Below are 20827 nucleotides of genomic sequence, written 5' to 3'. Positions count from 1 at the left end.
GTCCAGGGAGAATCATTATTAATATATTGATACATGTTGTTTCAGTCTTTAAGCAAAATTATATGGTCAATTCTGCTATAACACTTGTTTTAAAAGTAGAGATTTGGGCTGGCCCCATGGCTGAGTGCTTAAGTTTGTACACTCCACTGTGATGACCCAGGGTTTCACCAGTTCAAATCTTGGGTGTGGACATGGCACTGCTCATCAAGCCATGCTGAGGCGGCATCCCACATGCTACAACTAGAAGGACCCACAACTAAGAATATACACCTATGTACTGGGGGGCTTTGGGGAGAAAAGGGAAAAAATAAAATCTTTAATAAAAAACCAAAGAAACAAAAAAACGTAGATTTGTTCCACTGTGGTTGATATATTATGGAACAGTTTGAACAGAATGTGAATTTTGCATTGCTTATGTACCATTTTGTCTGAAGGAAACAGTAGGTGAAAGCAGAAAACTCCACCCAGCTGAACTGAGCACTGTAGAAGTACACAAAATGTCTATAGACACAGGCACACACGTGCACCTCAGATGTCTGCCAGTGACCTCAGTTCACGGTGTATGTTATGCACCACCGTCATTCACATCTCGTGTTAGAATTTTGCATCCCATTTTAGACACTTCTCATCATTTCATAATAATTCACAAGTCCTAGCCCTTCAGAAGTCCACCTCTGCAAGCAAACCTTAGGTCTTTTGCAAAGTAAAGTACATTGTTTATTGTAGTATTTACATATTTCTTGACTGTTTAGTTTCACATATGTAAAACTGTGCAACTGCTTTTATTAGGTTCCTATCTTTTTTTTTTAATGTGATGAAGTTTCTGAGTATTGTGCCCTAACCCCATTTTTCTCATAAACTATGGTTTTTCTTGCACAATTTTACATAGTGCTATCATTTTTAGGGATGCTTATCTTGTATTTTAACAGAACTGGCTGTATGCAAAAGTGTAATAGAATATATTGGTGAGGTAAACATGTATGTAGTACTAATTGTCAGTTGCCATAACCTCCATTGTTTGACATTTTAAATGTTAAATACTATTAATCATTCTTTACTATTTATTTATTTATTTTGAGGAAGATCAGCCCTGAGCTAACTGCTGCAAATCCTCCTCTTTTCGCTGAGGAAGACTGGCCCTGAGCTAACATCCATGCTCATCTTCCTCTACTTTATGTGTGGGACGCCTGCCACAGCATGGTGTGCCAAGCGGTGCCATGTCCGCACCTGGGATCTGAACTGGTGAACCCCGGGCCACCAAAGCGGAATGTGTGCACTTAACCGCTGCGCCACTGGTCCGTCCCCTACAATTTATATTTAGCTAACATCTATTATTATTTTAAGGTTCCAGGAAATTGAAACTTTCAAAGTCTATCTACCTCTCTGGTGTTTTGATTTTGTTTTTTTCCTGTTATTAGATTCCTAAAACTAGAATTTCTGGGCCACGCTATGCATTTTTTCCATATAATAACAAAAGTAATAAAGTAAATGTCAACACCCAGTTTAACTCTAACAGAGTAACCACTTAGTTTTTTTTGTATCCTTCTAGACTTTACCCTTCTGGTCTGCATTTATTTAATTTAATTAATTAATTGATTTGAGGAAGATCAGCCCTGAGCTAACATCTGCCACCAATCCTCCTCTTTTTGTTGAGGAAGACTGGCCCTGAACTAACATCTGTGCTCATCTTCCTCTACTTTATATGTGGGACGCCTGCCACAGCAAGCGTAGGTCTGCACCCGGCATCTGAACCAGCGAACCCGGGGCCACCAAAGCGGAATGTGCAAACTCAACCACTGTGCTACTGGGCAGGCCCCAGAATATAACTTTTAAAACTTGAGGTATAGTTGACATATAACATATTAGTTTCAAGTGTACAACATAATGATTCAATAATTGCATATTTTGTGAAATGATCACTACAGTAAGTCTAGTTAACATCCATCACCTATACAGATGGGAATTTTTTTTCTTGTAATGAGAACTTTTAAGATTTACTCTCTTAGCAACTTTCAAATATACAATACAGTATTATTAACTTGTCACCATTTGGTACACTGCATCCTCCAAAAATAGAATTTTATAAAAAAAATTCTGAAGTGACATATCAAGAAAGTGCAACATTTTTATTTTTTGCTAATGCACACACCAAAGCAGTTTTTGCCATTTGCAAATTAACCTGTCTAAATTCACTAAAGACCTTAGTATTTCTCTCAGTCTGTGAGTAAGTGGCATGAACATAGGTAAGATGGAGAAAATAAGTCTCAGAATTAGTGTTGATACACCGGTTAAGGTTTGCATTTAGAAGCTGGCCTGGACAGCATTCCAGGAGTATATTTTAATGAACCACGTAACGCTTGATGGGCTTAATGGGCTTTCAGTTTATCCTGAAATTGGTTGTAATTTTTATCGTAGTAAATGATGATGAAACATTTAATGGTGATTAAATTATGCTTTAAGTTGTTATACAAATGTAGGTACTTAAGCTTATTGACCTAAACCTTGCAGCAGTTTATGAAGCACACACAGCACTTTTGAAAATAAAATCTTTAAGGAGTTATAAATGAATCTTTAGGGGCTGACAATGAATCTGGAGTATTTACAAAAATTATTTAATGACTTTAAATAATTATTTTTAATTAAAAGCCATAATCAATTGGGGAAAAAAAAAAGCCCAGTTGGAAATTGGCAACTGGGACTCAGTACAAATTACAAATAGGGGAAGGAAGTTAAGATGCTAGTGAAAGCTTACAGGATAGGGAGCAGGTGAGTGCAGAAGGGGCTTTATTGAATTTGAGAAGAGCTGCAGAAAGCTGGGCCTGTGTGTTTGAGAGGCTAGAGGACATGTTAAGGATGATAGCTTCTCAAATTTATTTAGCTATTTCTGTAATAATACCATGTGAGTATTCTTGGAAAACCTTACCTTCTTCAGAGTCATGTGCTAGAAACATAACAGAGCATATAGAGAAAATAAGGTTAAAGTAGACCTCAAAGTATATGAAACTTTTTAAACAATTACTAACAAAAGCATTAACAAACTTTAATAATAATAGTAGCCTAGGGGGCTGGCCCCGTGGCTGAGTGGTTAAGTTCACGCACTCCGCTGTGGCGGCCCAGGGTTTTGCCGGTTCGGATCCTGGGCACGGACATGGCACCGCTCATCAAGCCATGCTGAGGTGGCCTCCCACATGCCACAACTAGAAAGACCCATAACTAAAAATACACAACTTTGTACCAGGGGACTTTGGGGAGAAAAACGAAAAAAAAAATAAAATCTTTGGAAAAAAAATAGTAGCCTACATAAATCTCCATTGCATTTGCGTGTAGCACCAAACATCAGGTGATTCTTTGCAGCCTTAAAGTCTGGGGCTCTTGTTTTCTCCTTTGAGATGCCTTTGAGGGCATTTCCTTCTAATAAATGGTCAGTTTCATCAAAGTTAAAATTCTGAACCAGGGTATAGAGTTCAGTCAAAAAAAACTTGTTTTAATATGGGCAAATATTTTTGCACCCTTGTCTATACTCAGCTTTTCCACACATCTTAACGTAGTGGAAAGTACAATGGTCATTAAGCCAACTACTCTGAGGTCTTCATATATTGCTAAGCTTACTCTTTAATTATGTGAGAGCTTGCCCGTGATCACTTCAAAACATTAGTGGGCTGGGGGGAAAAATAATGGTGAACCAACGCCACCTCTGCGTTTTCCTGCCATCTCTGGATTTACCAATAGCATGTGAGCTGATGTGGAATAAAGAACCAGGCGTTGTAGCACAACAGACATCATGTGAGCAAAGTGTTGTTTATAGACTGTCTAAATAATGTTTCACACGTGTACTATTTTCTAAATATGTGTAGATGCTGTTGTGATTAATAAAACATGAATTCTTATAACAGTTTTGCTGACTTCATAGTTGGAATCTTTCATCATTTTTTCAACCGAGAGCTACTGACATTTCTGGAAAAGGTTGGGAACTGTTGCTTTGGAGTGAAATGCAGAGTGCTAGAGATCACTTGCAGAATTTTTCCAAGGGAATTTATTGGAGATCAGAAAAAAAATCCTTATGTTAGAACCAATAGTAATACATGGTTAACTGTTGCTAGCTTCTGTTAAGTGTCATGCTCTATACTAAGTGTTGTGTATCGTTATCTCATTTATTCATCTTCTGGGTAGCTGTTGTTATCACTCCCATTGTAATAGACAAGGAAAGGGGGGCTGAGAGTAGCGTGCTCCAGATCACAAAGCCAGTAGGTAGCAGAGCTGGGATTGGCACCCAGGTCTCCATTCGTGCTTTTCACACTAGGCGCTCTATAGCCTCACTTACTCCTCCTCGTGTAATTCCCCAGCATGTACTCTTAAATAGCATCAAGCAAAATTCCACTGTAAATTCTCGGCTTGATTCGGTACCTCTGGAACACTATGATTCATGGAAAGTAGGGCTATGAGGTAAGTTAGAGGTACATATTTTATTTTAATGACTTTGACTTTGGGTTATTAAATCTACAGAGAAAGGCAGTTCGTTTAGTCATAATTAATATCACATTTCTGTATCTCTAGTACTCCTTATGACAGGCAGGAGCGGCGTGGTTTGTGAGGAAGCTTTGGATGCCAGATCATCTCCCTTTCTATAAAATAAATTAAGTGCTAACCACATTTTGAATTAAAATACCTGAGTAAATAGTAACTTAGGAAACCTGCCACACCATTTGTGCTTATTGGATCAAATGATGCTTGTTATCACAGCAGAATTTTTATGATCTCTAGTCTTGTATTTTTAAAAATAGGACTTTTTCATTTATTTTTCTTTTTGCTTTCTTTTAGGGAAACACCAGACATTGTTGTTGGCAGTTTTTGTGACTCCTCTTATTGATCTTCGTTCTGATTTCTCCAAGTTTCAGGAAATGATAGAAACAACTTTAGATATGGATCAGGTATGCAATATACTCTTTAATTTAAGCAGGAGAATATTTTTGAAAAGCAAAGGCACATCAGAAAACTCAGATTTCTCTTTTTAGTATTTAATTTTGGCACTTTTGTGAGGCACCTTTGAGACAGCAGATTTAAGATTAAGTGATAGATGGGGAAGCCTTTTTTTTTTTTAATAGCAATTTCAGTGGATGAAAATTAACAAAGATTAACAGGAAATGAACAGGGGCATACTGACCTGGTTAAAGGAAATCTCATAAATAAAAGATTGCACATATGCAAGCTGAGTTTTGTGTAATTTTAAGAGAGAAGGAAAATTATAGTCACTAGAAATGAAAAAAGAAGTAGATATTTAGCACAAGAGAAGACTCCTCTTTTCTTTATTTTCCACGTAGGGAAGGTCTTTGAGAGGGAGGTTAGAGTATGTGGGTATCTCCTAAATAGTTGTTGATACAACAAAAAGTTAACCATGACTGTAAATACTGTTTTGTTCCAACTCTCTTGTTAGTTGAGAACACTTAGGGTTTAAGTGATCTATATCCTCAGGTCTTTTAACAATTTTAAGTAGTAATTTACATATAAATATGAAGTGGGAATAGTTTCTGGAATAGTTGAAAATAGCCTTATAATGAACATGGATTTGAAAACAAAACTTTAAAAACGGTAAAATTTTTCTTTTGTGATTGTTAAAAGTTTGTTTATAGAACAAATTTAATATGGGGCCATTGAATGTAGTGTTTTTAAGTTGTGTTACTTTAAAAATGATTTGGAATTTTTCTACACTAAATTTTTTTTTTTTATTGAGTTAATGATAGGTTACAATCTTGTGAAATTTCAGTTGTACATTAATGTTTGTCAGTCATGTTGTAGGTGCACCACTTCACCCTTTGTGCCCACCCCCCACCCCACCTTTCCCCTGGTATCCACTAAACTGTTCTTAGTCCATAATTTTAAATTCCTCATATGAGTGGAGTCATACACAGATTATCATTCTCTCACTGGCTTATTTCACTTAACATAATTCCCTCAAGGTCCATCCATGTTATTGCAAATTGAATGATTTTGTTCTGTTTTACAGCTGAGTAGTATTCCATTGTATATATGTACCACATCTTCTTTATCCATTCGTCTGCTGCTGGGCACTTAGGTTGCTTCCACGTCTTGGCTATTGTAAATAATGCTGCAGTGAACATTGGGGTGCATAGGACTTTTGGGATTGCTGACTTCAAGCTCTTTGGATAAATACCCAGTAGTGGGATGGCTGGATCGTATGGTAGTTCTATTTTTAGTTTTTTGAGGAATCTCCATACTCTTTTCCATAGTGGCTGCACCAGTTTGCATCCCCACCAGCAGTGTATGAGGGTTCCTTTTTCTCCGCAACCTCTCCAACATTTGTTACTATTAGTTTTAGATATTTTTGTCATTCTAACGGGTGTAAGGTGATATCTTAGTGTAGTTTTGATTTGCATTTCCCTGATGATCAGCGATGATGAGCATCTTTTCATGTGCCTATTGGCCATCAGTATATCTTTGGAGAAATGTCCATGTCTCCAGCCCATTTTTTGATTGGGTTGTTTGATGTTTTGTTGTTGAGTTGCGAGAGTTCTTTATATATTATGGATATTAAGCCTTTGTCAGATATATGACTTGCAAATATTTTTTCCCAGTTAGTGGGTTTTTTTTGGTTTCAATCCTGTTTTCATTTGCCTTGAAGAAGCTCTTTAGTCTGAGGAAGTCCCATTTGTTTATTCTTTCTATTGTTTCCCTTCTCTGAGAAGGCATGGTGTCCGAAAAGATCCTTTTAATACTGATGTCAAAGAGTGTACTGCCTACGTTTTCTTCCAGAAGCCTTATGGTTTCAGGTCTCACCTTTAGGTCTTTGATCCATTTTGAGTTTATTTTGGTGAATGGTGAAAAAGAATGGTCAATTTTCATTCTTTTACATATGGCTTTCCAGTTTTCCCAGCACCATTTGTTGAAAAGACTTTGTTTTCTCCATTGTATGCCCTCAGCTCCTTTGTCAAAGATAAGCTGTCCGTAGATGTGTGGTTTTATTTCTGGGCTTTCAATTCTGTTCCATTGATCTGTGCACCTGTTTTGTACCAGTACCATGCTGTAGCTTTGTAGTATGTTTTGAAGTCAGGGATTGTGATGCCTCCGTTTTGTTCTTTTTTCTCAGGATTGCTTTAGCAATTCGGGGTCTTTTCTTGCCCCATATGCATTTTAGGATTCTTTGTTCTAATTCTGTAAAGAATGTCCTTGGGATTCTGATTGGGATGGCGCTGAATCTGTAGATTGCTTTAGGTAGAACGGACATTTTAACTATGTTTATTCTTCCAATCCATGTACATGGAATGTCTTTCCATCTCCTTATGTCATCATCCAATTCTCTCAGAAAGGCCTTGTAATTTTCATTATATAGGTCCTTCACTTCCTTAGTTAAATTTACCCCAAGGTATTTTATTCTTTTTGTTGCGATTGTGAATGGTATTGTGTTCTTGAGTTCTTTTTCTGTTGGTTCATTACTGGAGTATAGAAATGCTACTGATTTATGCAAATTGATTTTATACCCTGCAACTTTGCTGTAGTTGTTGATTACTTCTAACAGTTTTCCAATGGATTCTTTGGGGTTTTCTACATATAAGATCATGTCGTCTGCAAACAGCAAGAGTTTCACTTCTTCCCTCCCTATTTGGATTTCTTTTATTCCTTTTTCTTGCCTGATTGCTCTGGCCAGGACCTCCAGTACTGTGTTAAATAAGAGTGGTGATAGAGGGCATCCTTGTCTCGTTCCTGTTTTCAGGGGGATGGCGTTCAGTTTTTGCCCATTGAGTATGATGTTGGCTATGGGTTTGCTGTATATGGCCTTCATTATGTTGAGGTAGTTTCCTTCTATGCCCATTTTGTTCAGAGTTTTTATCATAAATGGCTGTTGGATCTTGTCAAATGCCTTCTCTGCATCTATTGAGATGATCATGTGGTTTTTATTCCTCAGTTTGTTGATGTGGTGTATCACGTTGATTGATTTGCGGATGTTGAACCATCCCTGTGTCCCTGGTATGAATCCCACCTGATCCTGATGTATGATCCTTTTGATGAATTGCTGAATTCTGGTTGCCAAAATTTTGTTTAGAATTTTTGCATCTATGTTCATCAGTGATATTGGCCTGTAGTTCTCTTTTTTCGTGGTGTCCTTGTCAGGTTTTGGTATCAGCGTGGTGTTGGCCTCATAGAATGTGTTAGGAAGTGTTCCATCTTCCCTAATTTTTTGGAATAGCTTGAAAAGGATAGGTATTAAATCCTCTCTGAAAGTTTGGTAGAATTCCCCAGGAAAGCCATCTGGTCCTGGGGTTTTATTCTTTGGGATGTTTTTGATTGCTGTTTCAATCTCTTTCCTTGTGATTGGTCTGTTCAAATTGTCTGCCTCTTCTTGAGTGAGCTTTGGGAGATTGTAGGAGTCCCAGAATTTATCCATTTCCTCTAGGTTATCCATTCTGTTGGCATATAGTTTTTTGTAGTATTCTCTTATAATCTGTTGTATTTCTGCAGAGTCTTGTTATTTCTCCTCGCTCATTTCTGATTTTGTTTATTTGAGCTTTCTCCCTTTTTTTCTTTGTAAGTCTGGCTAGTGGTTTGTCAATTTTATTTATCTTCTCAAAGATCCTTTCTACTGCCTTTTTTGTTTCAATAGTATTTATTTCTGCTCTGATTTTTATTATTTCTCTCCTGCTGACTTTGGGCTTCATTTGTTCTTTTTTCTCTAGTTCAGTTAGGTGTACTTTAAGGTTGCTTATTTGGGATTTTTCTTGTTTGTTAAGATGTGCCTGTATTGCGATGAATTTTCCTCTTAATACAGCTTTTGCTGTATCCGATATGAGTTGGTATGGCATGCTATCATTTTCATTTGTTTCCAGGTATTTTTTTATTTCTTCTTTAATTTCTTCAATGATCCATTGCTTGTTCAGTAGTGTGTTGTTTAGTCTCCACATCTTTGTGCCTTTCTCAGCTTTTTTCTTGCACTTAATTTCTAGGCTTATAGCACTATGATTGGAGAAGATGCTTGTTATTATTTCAATTTTTTTAAATTTGTAGAGGCTTGCCTTGTTTCCCAACATATGGTCTATCCTAGAGAATGTTCCATGTGCACTTGAGAAGAATGTGTATTCAGCTCTTTCAGGGTGAAGTGATCTATATATGTCTATTAAGTCCAATTGTTTTAGTTTCTCATTTAGCTGCACTATTTCCTTGTTGATTTTCTGTCTGGATGATCTGTCCATTGATGTGAGTGGGGTGTTGAGGTCCCCTACTATTATTGTGTTGTTTTTAACATCTTCCCTTAGGTCTGTTAATAGTTGCTTTATGAATCTTGGTGCTCCTGTGTTGGGTGCATAGATATTTATAAGCGTTATTTCTTCTTGATGAAGTGTCCCTTTGATCATTATATATTGTCCCTCTGTGTCTCTCTTTACCTGTCTTATTTTGAAATCCACTTTGTCTAATATAAGAATTGCAACACCTGCCCTTTTTTCCTTGCTATTAGCTTGAAGTATTGTCCTCCACCCCTTCACCCTGAGTCTGTGTTTGTCCTTGGGGCTGAGGTGTGTTTCCTGGAGGCAGCAAATTGTTGGATCTTGTTCTTTAATCCATTTTGCCACTCTGTGTCTTTTTATTGGAGAGTTCAATCCGTTCACATTGAGAGTGATTATTGATGCATGTGGACTTAATGCTGTCAATCTGTCGCTCATTATCTTGTTTTCCTGTGTTTCTTTTCCTGTGTGCTTTAGACTACCCATTTAATACTGCAATTTGTTATGCTGGGTTTCTTAGATTTTTCCTTATCTATGATTTGTGACTCTGTTCTGTCCTTTATTTTAGTGTCTACCTTGAAGTTTGTATTTAGAATCTCGTGTATAATATAGTCTATTCTCTGGTGGTCTCTTACTTACTCGACCAATACTGATTTAGACCCTTTGCTCTTCCCCTCCTAAATAATTATTTTCATTTTTTATTCCAACTCGTCTTATGAATTTGTAGTTAGAGTGATAAGATCGTCCTTGCTTTGGTAGTTTCCTTATTTTTACCCTAATGCTATAGTTGAATATTTGCTATCCTGTTCTGGTTCTATCCATTGGTCTCCCTAGTCTGTGGATTGTGTCCTCTTTCTCCCTTCTTTCTTTTTTCAGGTATGAGAGCCTTCTTGAGGATTTCTTGTAATGGAGGGCTTTTAGTTACAAATTCCCTTAACTTTTGTTTGTCTGGAAAAGATTTAATTTCTCCCTCATATCTGAAGGAAATTCTTGCTGGATAGAGTATTCTTGGCTGAAGATTTTTATCCTTTAAAGCTTTGAATATGTCACTCCATTCTCTCCTAGCTTGTTTCTGTAGAGAAATCCTCTGACAGTCTGATAGGGGCTCCTTTATAGGTTATTCTCTTTTCTTTTCTTTTCTTACTTCCCTGAGTATTCTTTCCTTGTCTTTCCTTTTTGCCAATTTTACTACTATGTGCCTTGCAGTAGGTCTTTTTACATTGACAAATCTAGGAGCTAAAACCCTCCTCTACACACATTTCTCCATCAATCCCTAGATTTGGGAAGTTCTCTTCAATAATTTCGTTAAGCACACTTTCTGCTCCATTTTCCTTTTCCACATTCTCGGGAATTCCTATGATCCTTATGTTCTTACTCCTCATTGAATCCATTATCTCTCGGAGATTTTCCTCATTTTTTAAAATTCTTAGTTCCCTTTCTTCCTCTGTCTGGAGCCATTCAGCCTGTCTATCTTCAGTTATGTTAATTTGCTCTTCTATGGTGTCTACACGGGCATTCAGGGAATCCGTATTCTGTTTTATCTGGTCCATTGTGTTTTTCATCTCTAGTAATTCCGTTTGATTCTTCTTTATGATTTCAATCTCTTTTGTGAAGTAACTCCAGAACTCATTGGCTTGTTTCTCTATTTTTCTCTCTACCTCATTCAGTTTTTTGATTATAGCTGCTCTGAACTCATTATCACTTAGTTTACCTAATTCCAAGTCCTCAGGACTTAATTCTGTGTTTTTATTGTTTTCCTTCTGGTCTGGGGCTTTTATAAATTACTGGATGGTAGAGGATAGGTTTTTTTCTCATGGTGGTAGAATTCAGTTGCAGTTACAGCCTGTCGCCACTAGATGGGGGTCGAGAGCGGCATGTTAGCTCTCCGCCTTGGGGCAAGATGGCTGCGCGCACTGGCTTCGCTGTGGGGGAGGGGCTGTTACTCACACGCGCTGGTCTGGGTTCAGATCAGTTCTGTTCTCTGGTCTCCCAAGGCCCTTGATTCATAGGGTCCCTGCGGACGGAAGCTTTCCCCCCATCAGTGGGTCTCCACTGAATCAGCGGCAGGAGTCTTGGATGATCCCTGGTCGTGCTACCCTTCCCCCGCTCCTTCCCGACCCGCGCCGCAGCGATCGCAGACTCTAGGGGAGGGAGCGATGTTCTCTCCTACTGTTCCAGCGCCTCCGAGGCCGTCTGCAAGGTTTGTGATCTCCGCCTTCTTGGTATTGTAGGTCTCTAACGTGTTGGCATTATTTTTATTCTCTGAAATTAAGTTTTTCCAATCCTTCGTTGTATTTTGGAGGGGAGAGAATCCCGGGTCAGCTCACCCCGCCATTTTGCTCCACCCCCTTCTTCCTTTTCTACACTAGATTTACTGTTAAAAATGATCTTGCAGGGAATATGTGCTCACATTATTCATGTTAAGGTAATAGTTTTGTTTGCTAATTATTGGATCCTTTGTATTCTTCATGACTGGATTTGTTTGAGTTAACATTTGCCCTATGTGATGTTGATTTATTTTGTTTTTACCGGATCATAAACTGAGGCTTAAGGAAGTTAAATCCCATGTATTCTGCTCTTTGGATTTTAGAAGAACATGAGTGTGTGTGTGTGTGTAGGTTTAAATGCTTCACTTTTCTGGTAATATTTTGTCAGTGATGGGGCGATCTTTTCCATTTACTTCTAAGTTAAGTAACCAAAAACCTTGCATTGTTCACCCCTTGCTTAGGAAAATTTGCATTTTAGCTCTTGTTCCCTCTGTAATGTTGCTATTAATGGAATGATTTTAGGTGCATAACTTCTAGGTCAGTGGAAGGCAGAAATGCTATTGAGACATCTGGACACTGAAACCATCGCCACCCCGTGCAGCTGACGATGTGGTCTTACCTGTGATTGGGCAGAGTTGGATATTTGTAAACATTGCTTTAAATGAAAGCATAAAGGTGTACTTCTTGATGGTTAACAAAAGCTCTGACTAACGTAATAGGGAGGTGCGATGGCAAGAATTATCACCACGGCAGTACACACCTGAAGGAACCCACAGGCCAGGCAAAGCTCGGCTGAAATGTTGTAATTGTGGCCATCTTTATTCTTCTGACTTACTATCTCTGCTTTAATATTGTGGGTCTCAAACTAAGCATGTGTCAGAATCACTTGGTAGGCTCCATCCCTGAAATCATATTCTTCAGGTCTGGGGTGGGGATGGCGAATTTTAATTTATAACATGTACCCAAATGATGCTGCTTGTCTGGGGACCGCACTTTGAGAACTACTTGTTTAGTAAATTAGGAGTGCAGTACTCTCTCAAAGGGAGAGTGACTGTGTGATTTCTTTCCAGCAATTTGTAGCCTACCTGAAATGCTGTACCTTTGGGCAATCATTGGACATTATTTGGACAAAAATTCGTTTGTATAGTTGAGAATGTTTAAGAGGTTCTTAAAATTGGTATCTCCTGTACCAGTGTACAGATGCTGTATCAAAGATCCCCCTGCAGCGCTCTGGGCTATCACAATCATACATTCACACCTGCCCAAACGGTGCCCAAGTCCTGCCTTTTAGAACCACCCTCTTCTCCTCTCCTACTTTTGGACTGTCTTCCTATAATAAACAGTTTATTTTGATTATGTATGGGATATTAGCCACGTCTATGATAATTACAAAATACAGCAGGATGAAATCTTGTATACTTCTATTTTATATTATGCGTTTTTATTTCCTTACTTCCTTCCCCTTCCTTTCCCTCCGTCCCTCCCTCCATCTCTCCCTGTCGTGCTGTATTTTGACTGTGTAGAATCAACCCTTGGGATGTTTTATCTGTTTGACAGCAAACAAGCCAAAAACATATCCTCACAAATGATGTACCATTAGTGATTTAATGGGCTCTTGTTTGTAGTTTTCAACGAATGTGCTTATGAGTAGTTTTTCAAAATATTTAAAATACCAGAATATAAGTTTTTAAGTTTTTCTTTATTTGATGCTTTTCTGCTTATGTAACACATAGTATTAGAACAAGTGAAACAAAGTGTTTCAAAAAAGCATAGAGGCAACGGTGATCGTCCTTGGTAGTTCATCCCTCTTTTCGGATGAGTGGTGTTAACAGCCTAGTGTGCTTCCTCCAATTCCATTATGCTAATTTACCCTCTTGTGGGTTAAGGAATGTTTACTGTGACTGTAAAATAGTAGTAAGTGTTAAGTGTTGAATGATGCTTTGGGATTAGTGTGTTGTAAGAGATTTTATAAGTGTCTATGAAAGGTGTGGATTTGAGGGAGATAAACAGTGCAATTATATGGATATAGACTAGAAAAGAAGAGGTCATTTGTCTTAATTTCATTGCTATCACTTTAGATAAGACAAGCCCCAATTTCTTAATCTGAAAGTAGAACTTCTCTCTCTCTCTCTCTCTCTCTCTCTTTTTTTTTTTTTTTTGCTAAGGAAGAGATTCACCCTGAGCTAACATCTGTTGCCAATCTTTGGGTTTTTTTTTTGAGGAAGGTGAGCCCTGAGCTTACATCTGCCGCCAATCCTCCTCTTTTTGCTGAGGCAGACTGGCCCTGAGCTAACATCTGTGCCCATCTTCCTCTACTTTATATGTGGGATGCCTACCACAGCATGGCTTGCCAAGCAGTGCCATGTCTGCACCCGAGATCCAAACCGGCGAACCCTGGGCTGCCAAAGCAGAGCGTGCACACTTAACCACTGTGCCACTGGGCCAGGCCCCTGTTGCCAATCTTTTTTTTTTTTTTCTTTTTTTCTCTCCCCAAAGACGTGTAGTACATAGTTGTATGTTCTTCTTGTAGGTCCTTCTGCTTATGCTATGTGGGACGCCACCTCAGCATGGCTTGATGAGTGGCACTAGGTCCATGCCCTGGATCTGAACTGCTGAAACCCTGGGCTACAGAAGTGGAGTGCATGAACTTAACCATTCAGCCATGGGGCTGGCCCCCACTTCTCTTTTTTGGTGAGGAAGATTGGCCCTGAACTAGCATATTTGCCAGTCTCCCCTCCCTCCCCCCCCCCTTTTTGTTTTTGCTTGAGGATGATTGTCCCTGAGCTAACATCCGTGCCAATCCTCCTCCACTTTGTATGTGGGATGCTGGCTGGTGAGTGGAGTAGGTTCATGCCAGGCATCCAAACCTGCAAACCCGGGCCACTGAATCAGAGTGCATGCATGAAAGTAGAATTTTTTTCCTACTCTATTAGGCTAGTGTTTGGAGGCCTGCGACTGACAGAAAACAGGTTAGAGCCAGCCCTGAAGGCCTAGTGGTTGAAGTTAAGTGCAGTCTGCTTAGGCGACCCAGGTTCAGTTCCTAGGTGCAGAACCACACCGCTCGTCTATCAGTAGCCATGCTGTGGTGGCAGCTCACATAGGAGAGACTGAAGAACTTACAACTATACACAGCTATGTACTGGGGCTTTGTGGGGGAAAAAGGAGGAAGATTGGCAGCAGATGTTAGCTTAGGGCGAATCTTCCCCTGCAAAAAAAAGAAAAAAAATTATTACTTTGTTTCTAAAAAGATTGGTAAGAGAACAAACGGGTCTGGTCCCGTGACTGAATGGTTAGAGGTGCACAGGCCCCGCTTCAGTGGCCTGGGTTCTTGGGTTCAGGTGCTGTGCGTGGACCTCCTCCACTCATCAGGCCATGCTGAGGCGGCAACGCACATAGCACAACCAGAAGGATCTACAACTAGAATATAAAACTCTGTACTCGGGGGCTGTGGGGAGGAGAAGAAGAAATAAAAAAGATTGGCAACCGGATCATTAACTGATCATTAACAAAACCCTGGCCTGTGGGTTTTTAAAAAAAAAAAAAAAACGGATTTTTGAGGTCACAGAAAAATGTGACTCAAAGAGGCTGTTGGAGTTTAAGGCTTCTATACCATTTTAATAGAGGAAGGGGAGGGAGAGAAAGGGCACATAGGGAAAGTAGGTAAATGAGCCCTTTGGAGAATAGATGGGAGAGATGGGGTAGTTTTGTCTTTCCTGGTTTCCAAACTCCCTGGGAGGGGTGTATGATAATTGAGTTCTTTTGAGAGGCTCTGCTTTTAGGCAGATAAGAGTTCAGAAACAAAGTCTATTCTCAAATGCTTTCATCTCGAAATAATTTTTATTCCACAGTGGCGTATTCTGGACCCCTTCAGTGTTAAGTACTATCCCAGTGAGTTGTGGGTTTCCTTTTTTTTTCCCTTCTGAATAGACTATTTGAGGTTAAACTTAGTATCAGTTAGGACTCTGTTTTGCAGTTAACCTAAAACAGTACGCTTATGGCTCATGAAATAAAAGTTGAGCGATACACCAGGCTTTATTTAGAGTTCCTTGATCCAGCTGCTCATTGATGCCATCCAAAGGACCTAATTTCTTTCTTTCTTTTTTCTTCTTTCCTTTTCTTTCTTTGTTTCTTTCCTTTTTTTTTTTTTTTTTTGGTGAGGAAGATTGGCCCTGAGCTAACATCTTTTGCCCATCTTCCTCTTCCCCCCCCCCCAAAGCCCCCCACTACGTAGTTGTATATCCTAGTTGTAGGTTCTAAAATATCTAATTGCTTGATTTCTTCTATCTTTTGTGATTTTAATTTCAGCCTAAGGCTGGTTCCTCTTTTGGCCCTAGGTACCAGTAGCAATTCCTGTAACATTCTAAGTAAGAGTCCTGCAGTTTCCCTTGATGGGACCATTTAAGCAGTGATCATGGCCAGGGAAGTAGAATGCGATAATTGGCCTAAGGCACCCAAGGGTGGGTTATTCCTCTAGTTGGAAATACATGAAGAGCACTCCTGGGAAGGGAGAAGGAGGAGGGAGGGGAGTAACTGTTGTTTAGATCAGCAGATGCTGTCCTGTAACTATAGGCGTTTGTGCTTTATAGCATGATGCTGTCTTCCAGATAAATCCAGTTCCTAGTTAAAACCTGTTCTAGGTTCCCTAGGGAGTTGACCTAGTATAATATCTTCTTTATTCTCGGTTATAAACCTTTAATCTGGTCTCAGGTTATAAGGAGAATTCAACCCTTCATTTTCATTGTCGATGTTTGTAATGCCTTTAGGCATTTAAATTAGATGACTCAGAACCACTTTAAGAAAATCTCAAGAGGACATCAGTCGTTTCATGTATGATTTCTGAAAGCTTCGCTCGTGTTTTCCAGCTGTGCACTGTGTGATGAAAGGGAGCAGTCATTGACATGAGTGGTTGTGTTAATTTTCTTTTTTTCCCTAAGCGTAGCTTGTACTTAATGCTTCAGATGTTTTTGTGGCTGCTTTCCACAAGTATTACAGAAAGATTTTGTATTTTTCAAGAAAGTGTAGATCAAAACCATCCCAAAACAAGGTTCAAAAAAGGCAATGGTTTTTCACAAAAAAGTAAGCAATTTCAGTTAGATTGGGTGATTCCATTTGATGTATTAAATTTTTAAACCTTTCTATACAGTATTTGAACCACTTTATCCTTGAATATTAGTTTTCACAGATAATTATTATTGATATTTCATCTGTTATTGGAAAAGTAACTCTAGATAGATTTTACTGGAAATACTGAGAAAAAATTAAAATAATTTTTATAAAGCCATAGTTGCACAATCCTGATGATGAGGATCAAGGTTGCCCCTGCCCCAGGGAGAAGCCCAGGGCGTCCTGCCCTACAGACTGATCTATATCATCCTCGGGAAGCATGGGATGTCCTGATTTAATCTGATCTGATTTCTGTCTAAAGTTATAGGACCACCCAATAACCAGACTCCACCTGCACTGATACTATTTTAACGACTTTTTTCATGATCTTTCCTTTGTCTTGTAAGGAAATAACTCACATATCTATGCCTTATAAATTTAGCTCTAACCCTCAACACATTGCAGCTCTTACTGCCCATGGGTCCCATCCCCATGCTACTCCGCGCTATTCTCTGAATAAAAGAGCAGTATTGCCAGACCTTGAGAGTCCAAGAAATCTTTCTTTTGACTCCTCAACTCACCGAGTCCGCATCACTGACACAAGTATGTCATTATTGTATGAGTATATGTAAGTTGTAAAGATAGTGTATATAAATGCTTTAAAGTTTTTCTTCTTGGAAATGAAAAAGAAACACAAAAAAAGGAAGCATTCATATTCTCCCAGCTGGAATTATTGTCTCAAAACACATCAACACTTTTGCTTATAGTTATCCTTTAAAAAACAAAACACTGTCGTAAAACTGATAACCTATATAAAGCATTCAAACAACGCGGAGAGGTAGAGAGATGAAAATTTAAAATATCCCCCACATCTACTGCCCAGAAATAACTGTTTTAACATTTAGTCTTGCTACCGAACCAGGTTCATTTTGTGTTGCATGGAAAGCCAGTCATCAAGATGACGAGTTTGCAGCAGAGAAAGGGTTTGTTCACAAGGCAGGCAAACAAGGAGATGGGAGAACAAATCTCAAATCCGCCTCCCCAACAAATGGGGACTAGGGATATTTATGGGATCAAGGGGCGAGGTGGTCTGAAGTGTGGGAATAGATGATTGGAGGAGAGAAGCGAGGTAAGTGATCATCTGCACAAGTGTAATCAAGATTCATGGCTCTTCACAGGACTCCTGTTGACAAAATGGTGGTGTTACCATGATCTAAAGGTGGAGTTTTTGGCTCCCTGATGTCAGGAGTTCATCTGTCAGACACCTCCGCGGGCCCAGTTGGTGGGTTGGTGCTCTCAACCTGCCTGAACTGGACAGGGGTAGACTCTTAGTTCCTGACAAACAACTCAAGCATTGTAACCATGGTGACCCAAATGTCAGGGAAGCTACCTATGAGGAACCTAGTGGGAATCAGATAATATATTGCCTAAGCAGCACAGCTAACGATGGGTGGGTGAGCAACTAAAAGCTACAATTGATAACTGCCTAAAAACTTTAGTTACCAGCTACCTGATCATTAATGGCCGACTGTCCACTGGTTTCAGTCTGCTCTCTACTATGGGCAGTATTGAGGGTTTTGAAGAGAGGTGTTGAACTTTGTGTTTTAGTCCCTTACAACAAAGTATTGTCCCACTCAGAATGCCAGCAGTGCCCCCATTGGGAGACAGCTAATGATCTTTTTCTGGTAATATGCAGACAAATGCATAGAGAAAGGAGCTCATACTATAGACCTTACTTTTAAAAGGATTCAACTTAATGTTTTTCATTCTAACAGAAAAAAAATCATGGAAGGAGCTGTTGAACTGCAAATGAATGATTTTTCACCACAGGAGAGGAAAATAATCTAAAAGATAGGTTGAAGAAACAAAATTAGAAAAATATGGAGCTATTGGAGATATCTTTGAGTGGCATGTTTCAATTTTGGACAATATTAATTCCTTGCTGTGAAAGTTGAGCACTTACCAGTCTTTCGTGTGCTTCTACCTGTCATACCTCTTCATTTTTAATGGTTGTATTTTTATACTGTCCAGGTGTAAAATATGCACAGTACGTCTGTAGCCTTGATTACAGTGTCCAGGATTGTGTAATGTTCATGCTCAAATGTAAATGAATTCAGTGCCTACCATCAGTCTTTTTACCATGGCTTCTTCATTCCTGGGTTTAAAATTTTTGATTCCACCTTTATTTGGCTGGATTTGTTCATCAGGTGTTTTGGGTATTTTTTTAAACAAAGGTTGATAGATATTATAGTCCTTGAATTATTTCATGCTTGAGAAGAGTTTCTGTCTTCTAGCTTTATTCTCAAACAAATCTTGATTATTATATTTACACCCTTCCTGAACTTTGAGGCTGATGCACCTGTCTTCTGACATTGAATGTTCATGAAATGTCTGTTACCACTTGGATTTACCACTACCCTCCCTTCCTCCCCTCCCTACATTCCAGGTGATTTCCTCTTTCTGCCTGGATGCCTGAAGAATTCTTCATTCTCGTTCCTTTCCTTCACTCCTTTGCCCTCCCCCCTTATGTTTCCTACTTTCATCTTCCCCCTTTCCTCTGTCTGGCCCCCAAGCCATTAGCCCTTCTTCTTTCCTTCCCTCTTTCCACGCTTTATCCTTCTTTCTCCCTTCTTTCTTTCTACATACTTTTTCCCCATGAGTTTTTCCACTTCCTTTTCTTCTTTGTGATGTATTTAATAGTTTGATTATAAAATGATTGTCATACAATTACCAATATAATCAATACTTGTATACTCACTGTAAAGTCCTCTTTGCACACATCACTCCACAGAAATACATGCTGTCCTGAAATTGGTGCTTATTATCATTTTAATGTTTCATTACTATAATATGTACTATTTTTATTTCTAAGCTTTATAAATAATGTCTTATCAGTATTTGATTGAAATTGCATTTAATTTAAGGATTAACTTAGGGGAGAATCAACATTACAACATTGAGTCTTTCTATTTATGAACATTATATGTATCTTTCCCTTTTTTTTCCTTTCCAATGGTTATCAGTTTTTATTGAAGTGAATTTACATAAAATTCACCATTTTAAAGTGTACTGTTCACTGGCGTTTAGAACATTCACTGTGTTGTGCAACCACCACTGCTATCTAATTCCAAAATATTTTCGTTACCAGCAAAAGAAAACCCATATCCATTAGCAGTCACTCCCTTTGCCCTGTTTTCCCAGATGCTGGCAACCACTAATCTACTTTTTGTCTCTATGGAATTGCCAATTCTGGACATTTCTCATAAATGGAATCACATAATATGTAGCCTTTTGTGACTAGCTTCTTTCACTTAGCATAGTGTGTTCAAAATTCATCCACATTGCAATATGTATCAGTGCTTCATTCCCTTTTATGGCTCAGTGATATTCCATTGTAAGGATATACCACATTTTGTTTATCCTTTCACTTGATGTGCTTAATAGGTTGTTTCTGTCTTTTGGCTATCAGAATAGTGCTCCTGTGCACAGTCATGTACAAGTGTTTGTTTAAGTACCTGTTTTCAATTCTCTTTTTTTAAAGATTGATACCTGAACTAACATCTGTTGCCAATCTTTTTTTTCTTGTTCTTTTTTCTTCTTCTTCTTCTACCCAAAGCTTCCCCAGGACGCAGTTGTATATTCTAGTAGCAGGTCCGTCTAGTTGCATGTGGGGTGCCGCCTCAGCATGGCTTGATGAGCGGTGCTAGGTTTGCACCTAGGATCAGAACTGGTGGAACCCTGGGCCACCGAAGCAGAGCATGGAAACTTAACCACTCGGCCATGGGGCCAGCCCCTGTTTTCAGTTCTTTTAGGTATATGCATAGGAGTGGAATTACTGGGTCCTATGGTAGTTTTACGTTTAACTTTTTGAGGAATCGCTAAACTTTTTCAAAGTGTCTACACCATTTAATATTCCCACCAGCAGTATATGAGGATTCTGATTTCTCTGCATTGTTGCTAATACTTGTTTTTTTTGTGGGCTTTTTTGTTTTTTAATAGCCATCCTAGTGGATGTCGAGTAGTATTTCATTGTGTTTTTGATTTGTATTTCCCTGGTGGCTAATGACATTGAGCATCCTTTCATATGTTTGTTGACCATTTATGTGTCTTCTTTGGAGAAATGTCTATTTCAGATCCTTTGATCATTTTTTTATTTTTTAAGATTTTATTTTTCCTTTTTCTCCTCAAGCCCCCCAGTACACAGCTGTATATTTTTAGTTGTGGGTC

The 20827-nt window shown here is 38.8% G+C and overlaps 1 protein-coding gene across 3 annotated transcripts in view; it reads left to right on the top strand.

Moving 5' to 3' along the window:
- The window catches only part of MSH2 (mutS homolog 2), a 73645-nt gene that overhangs the window by 31648 nt on the left and 21170 nt on the right, over window positions 1-20827 (top strand). For all 3 annotated transcript variants that reach the window (XR_011426084.1, XR_011426083.1, XM_001917785.6), the window contains exon 8: window positions 4819-4928. Coding sequence is in view for 1 of the 3 variants with exons in the window: in XM_001917785.6 (XP_001917820.3) it covers window positions 4819-4928 (110 nt within the window). In the remaining 2 variants the exon portion in view is untranslated. The remainder of the gene's footprint in view (window positions 1-4818; window positions 4929-20827) is intronic.

This window comes from Equus caballus, chromosome 15 (assembly GCF_041296265.1).
Source record: "Equus caballus isolate H_3958 breed thoroughbred chromosome 15, TB-T2T, whole genome shotgun sequence".
Classification (NCBI taxonomy): Eukaryota; Metazoa; Chordata; class Mammalia; order Perissodactyla; family Equidae; genus Equus; species Equus caballus.
This window is presented reverse-complemented; position numbering and strand designations above follow the sequence as displayed.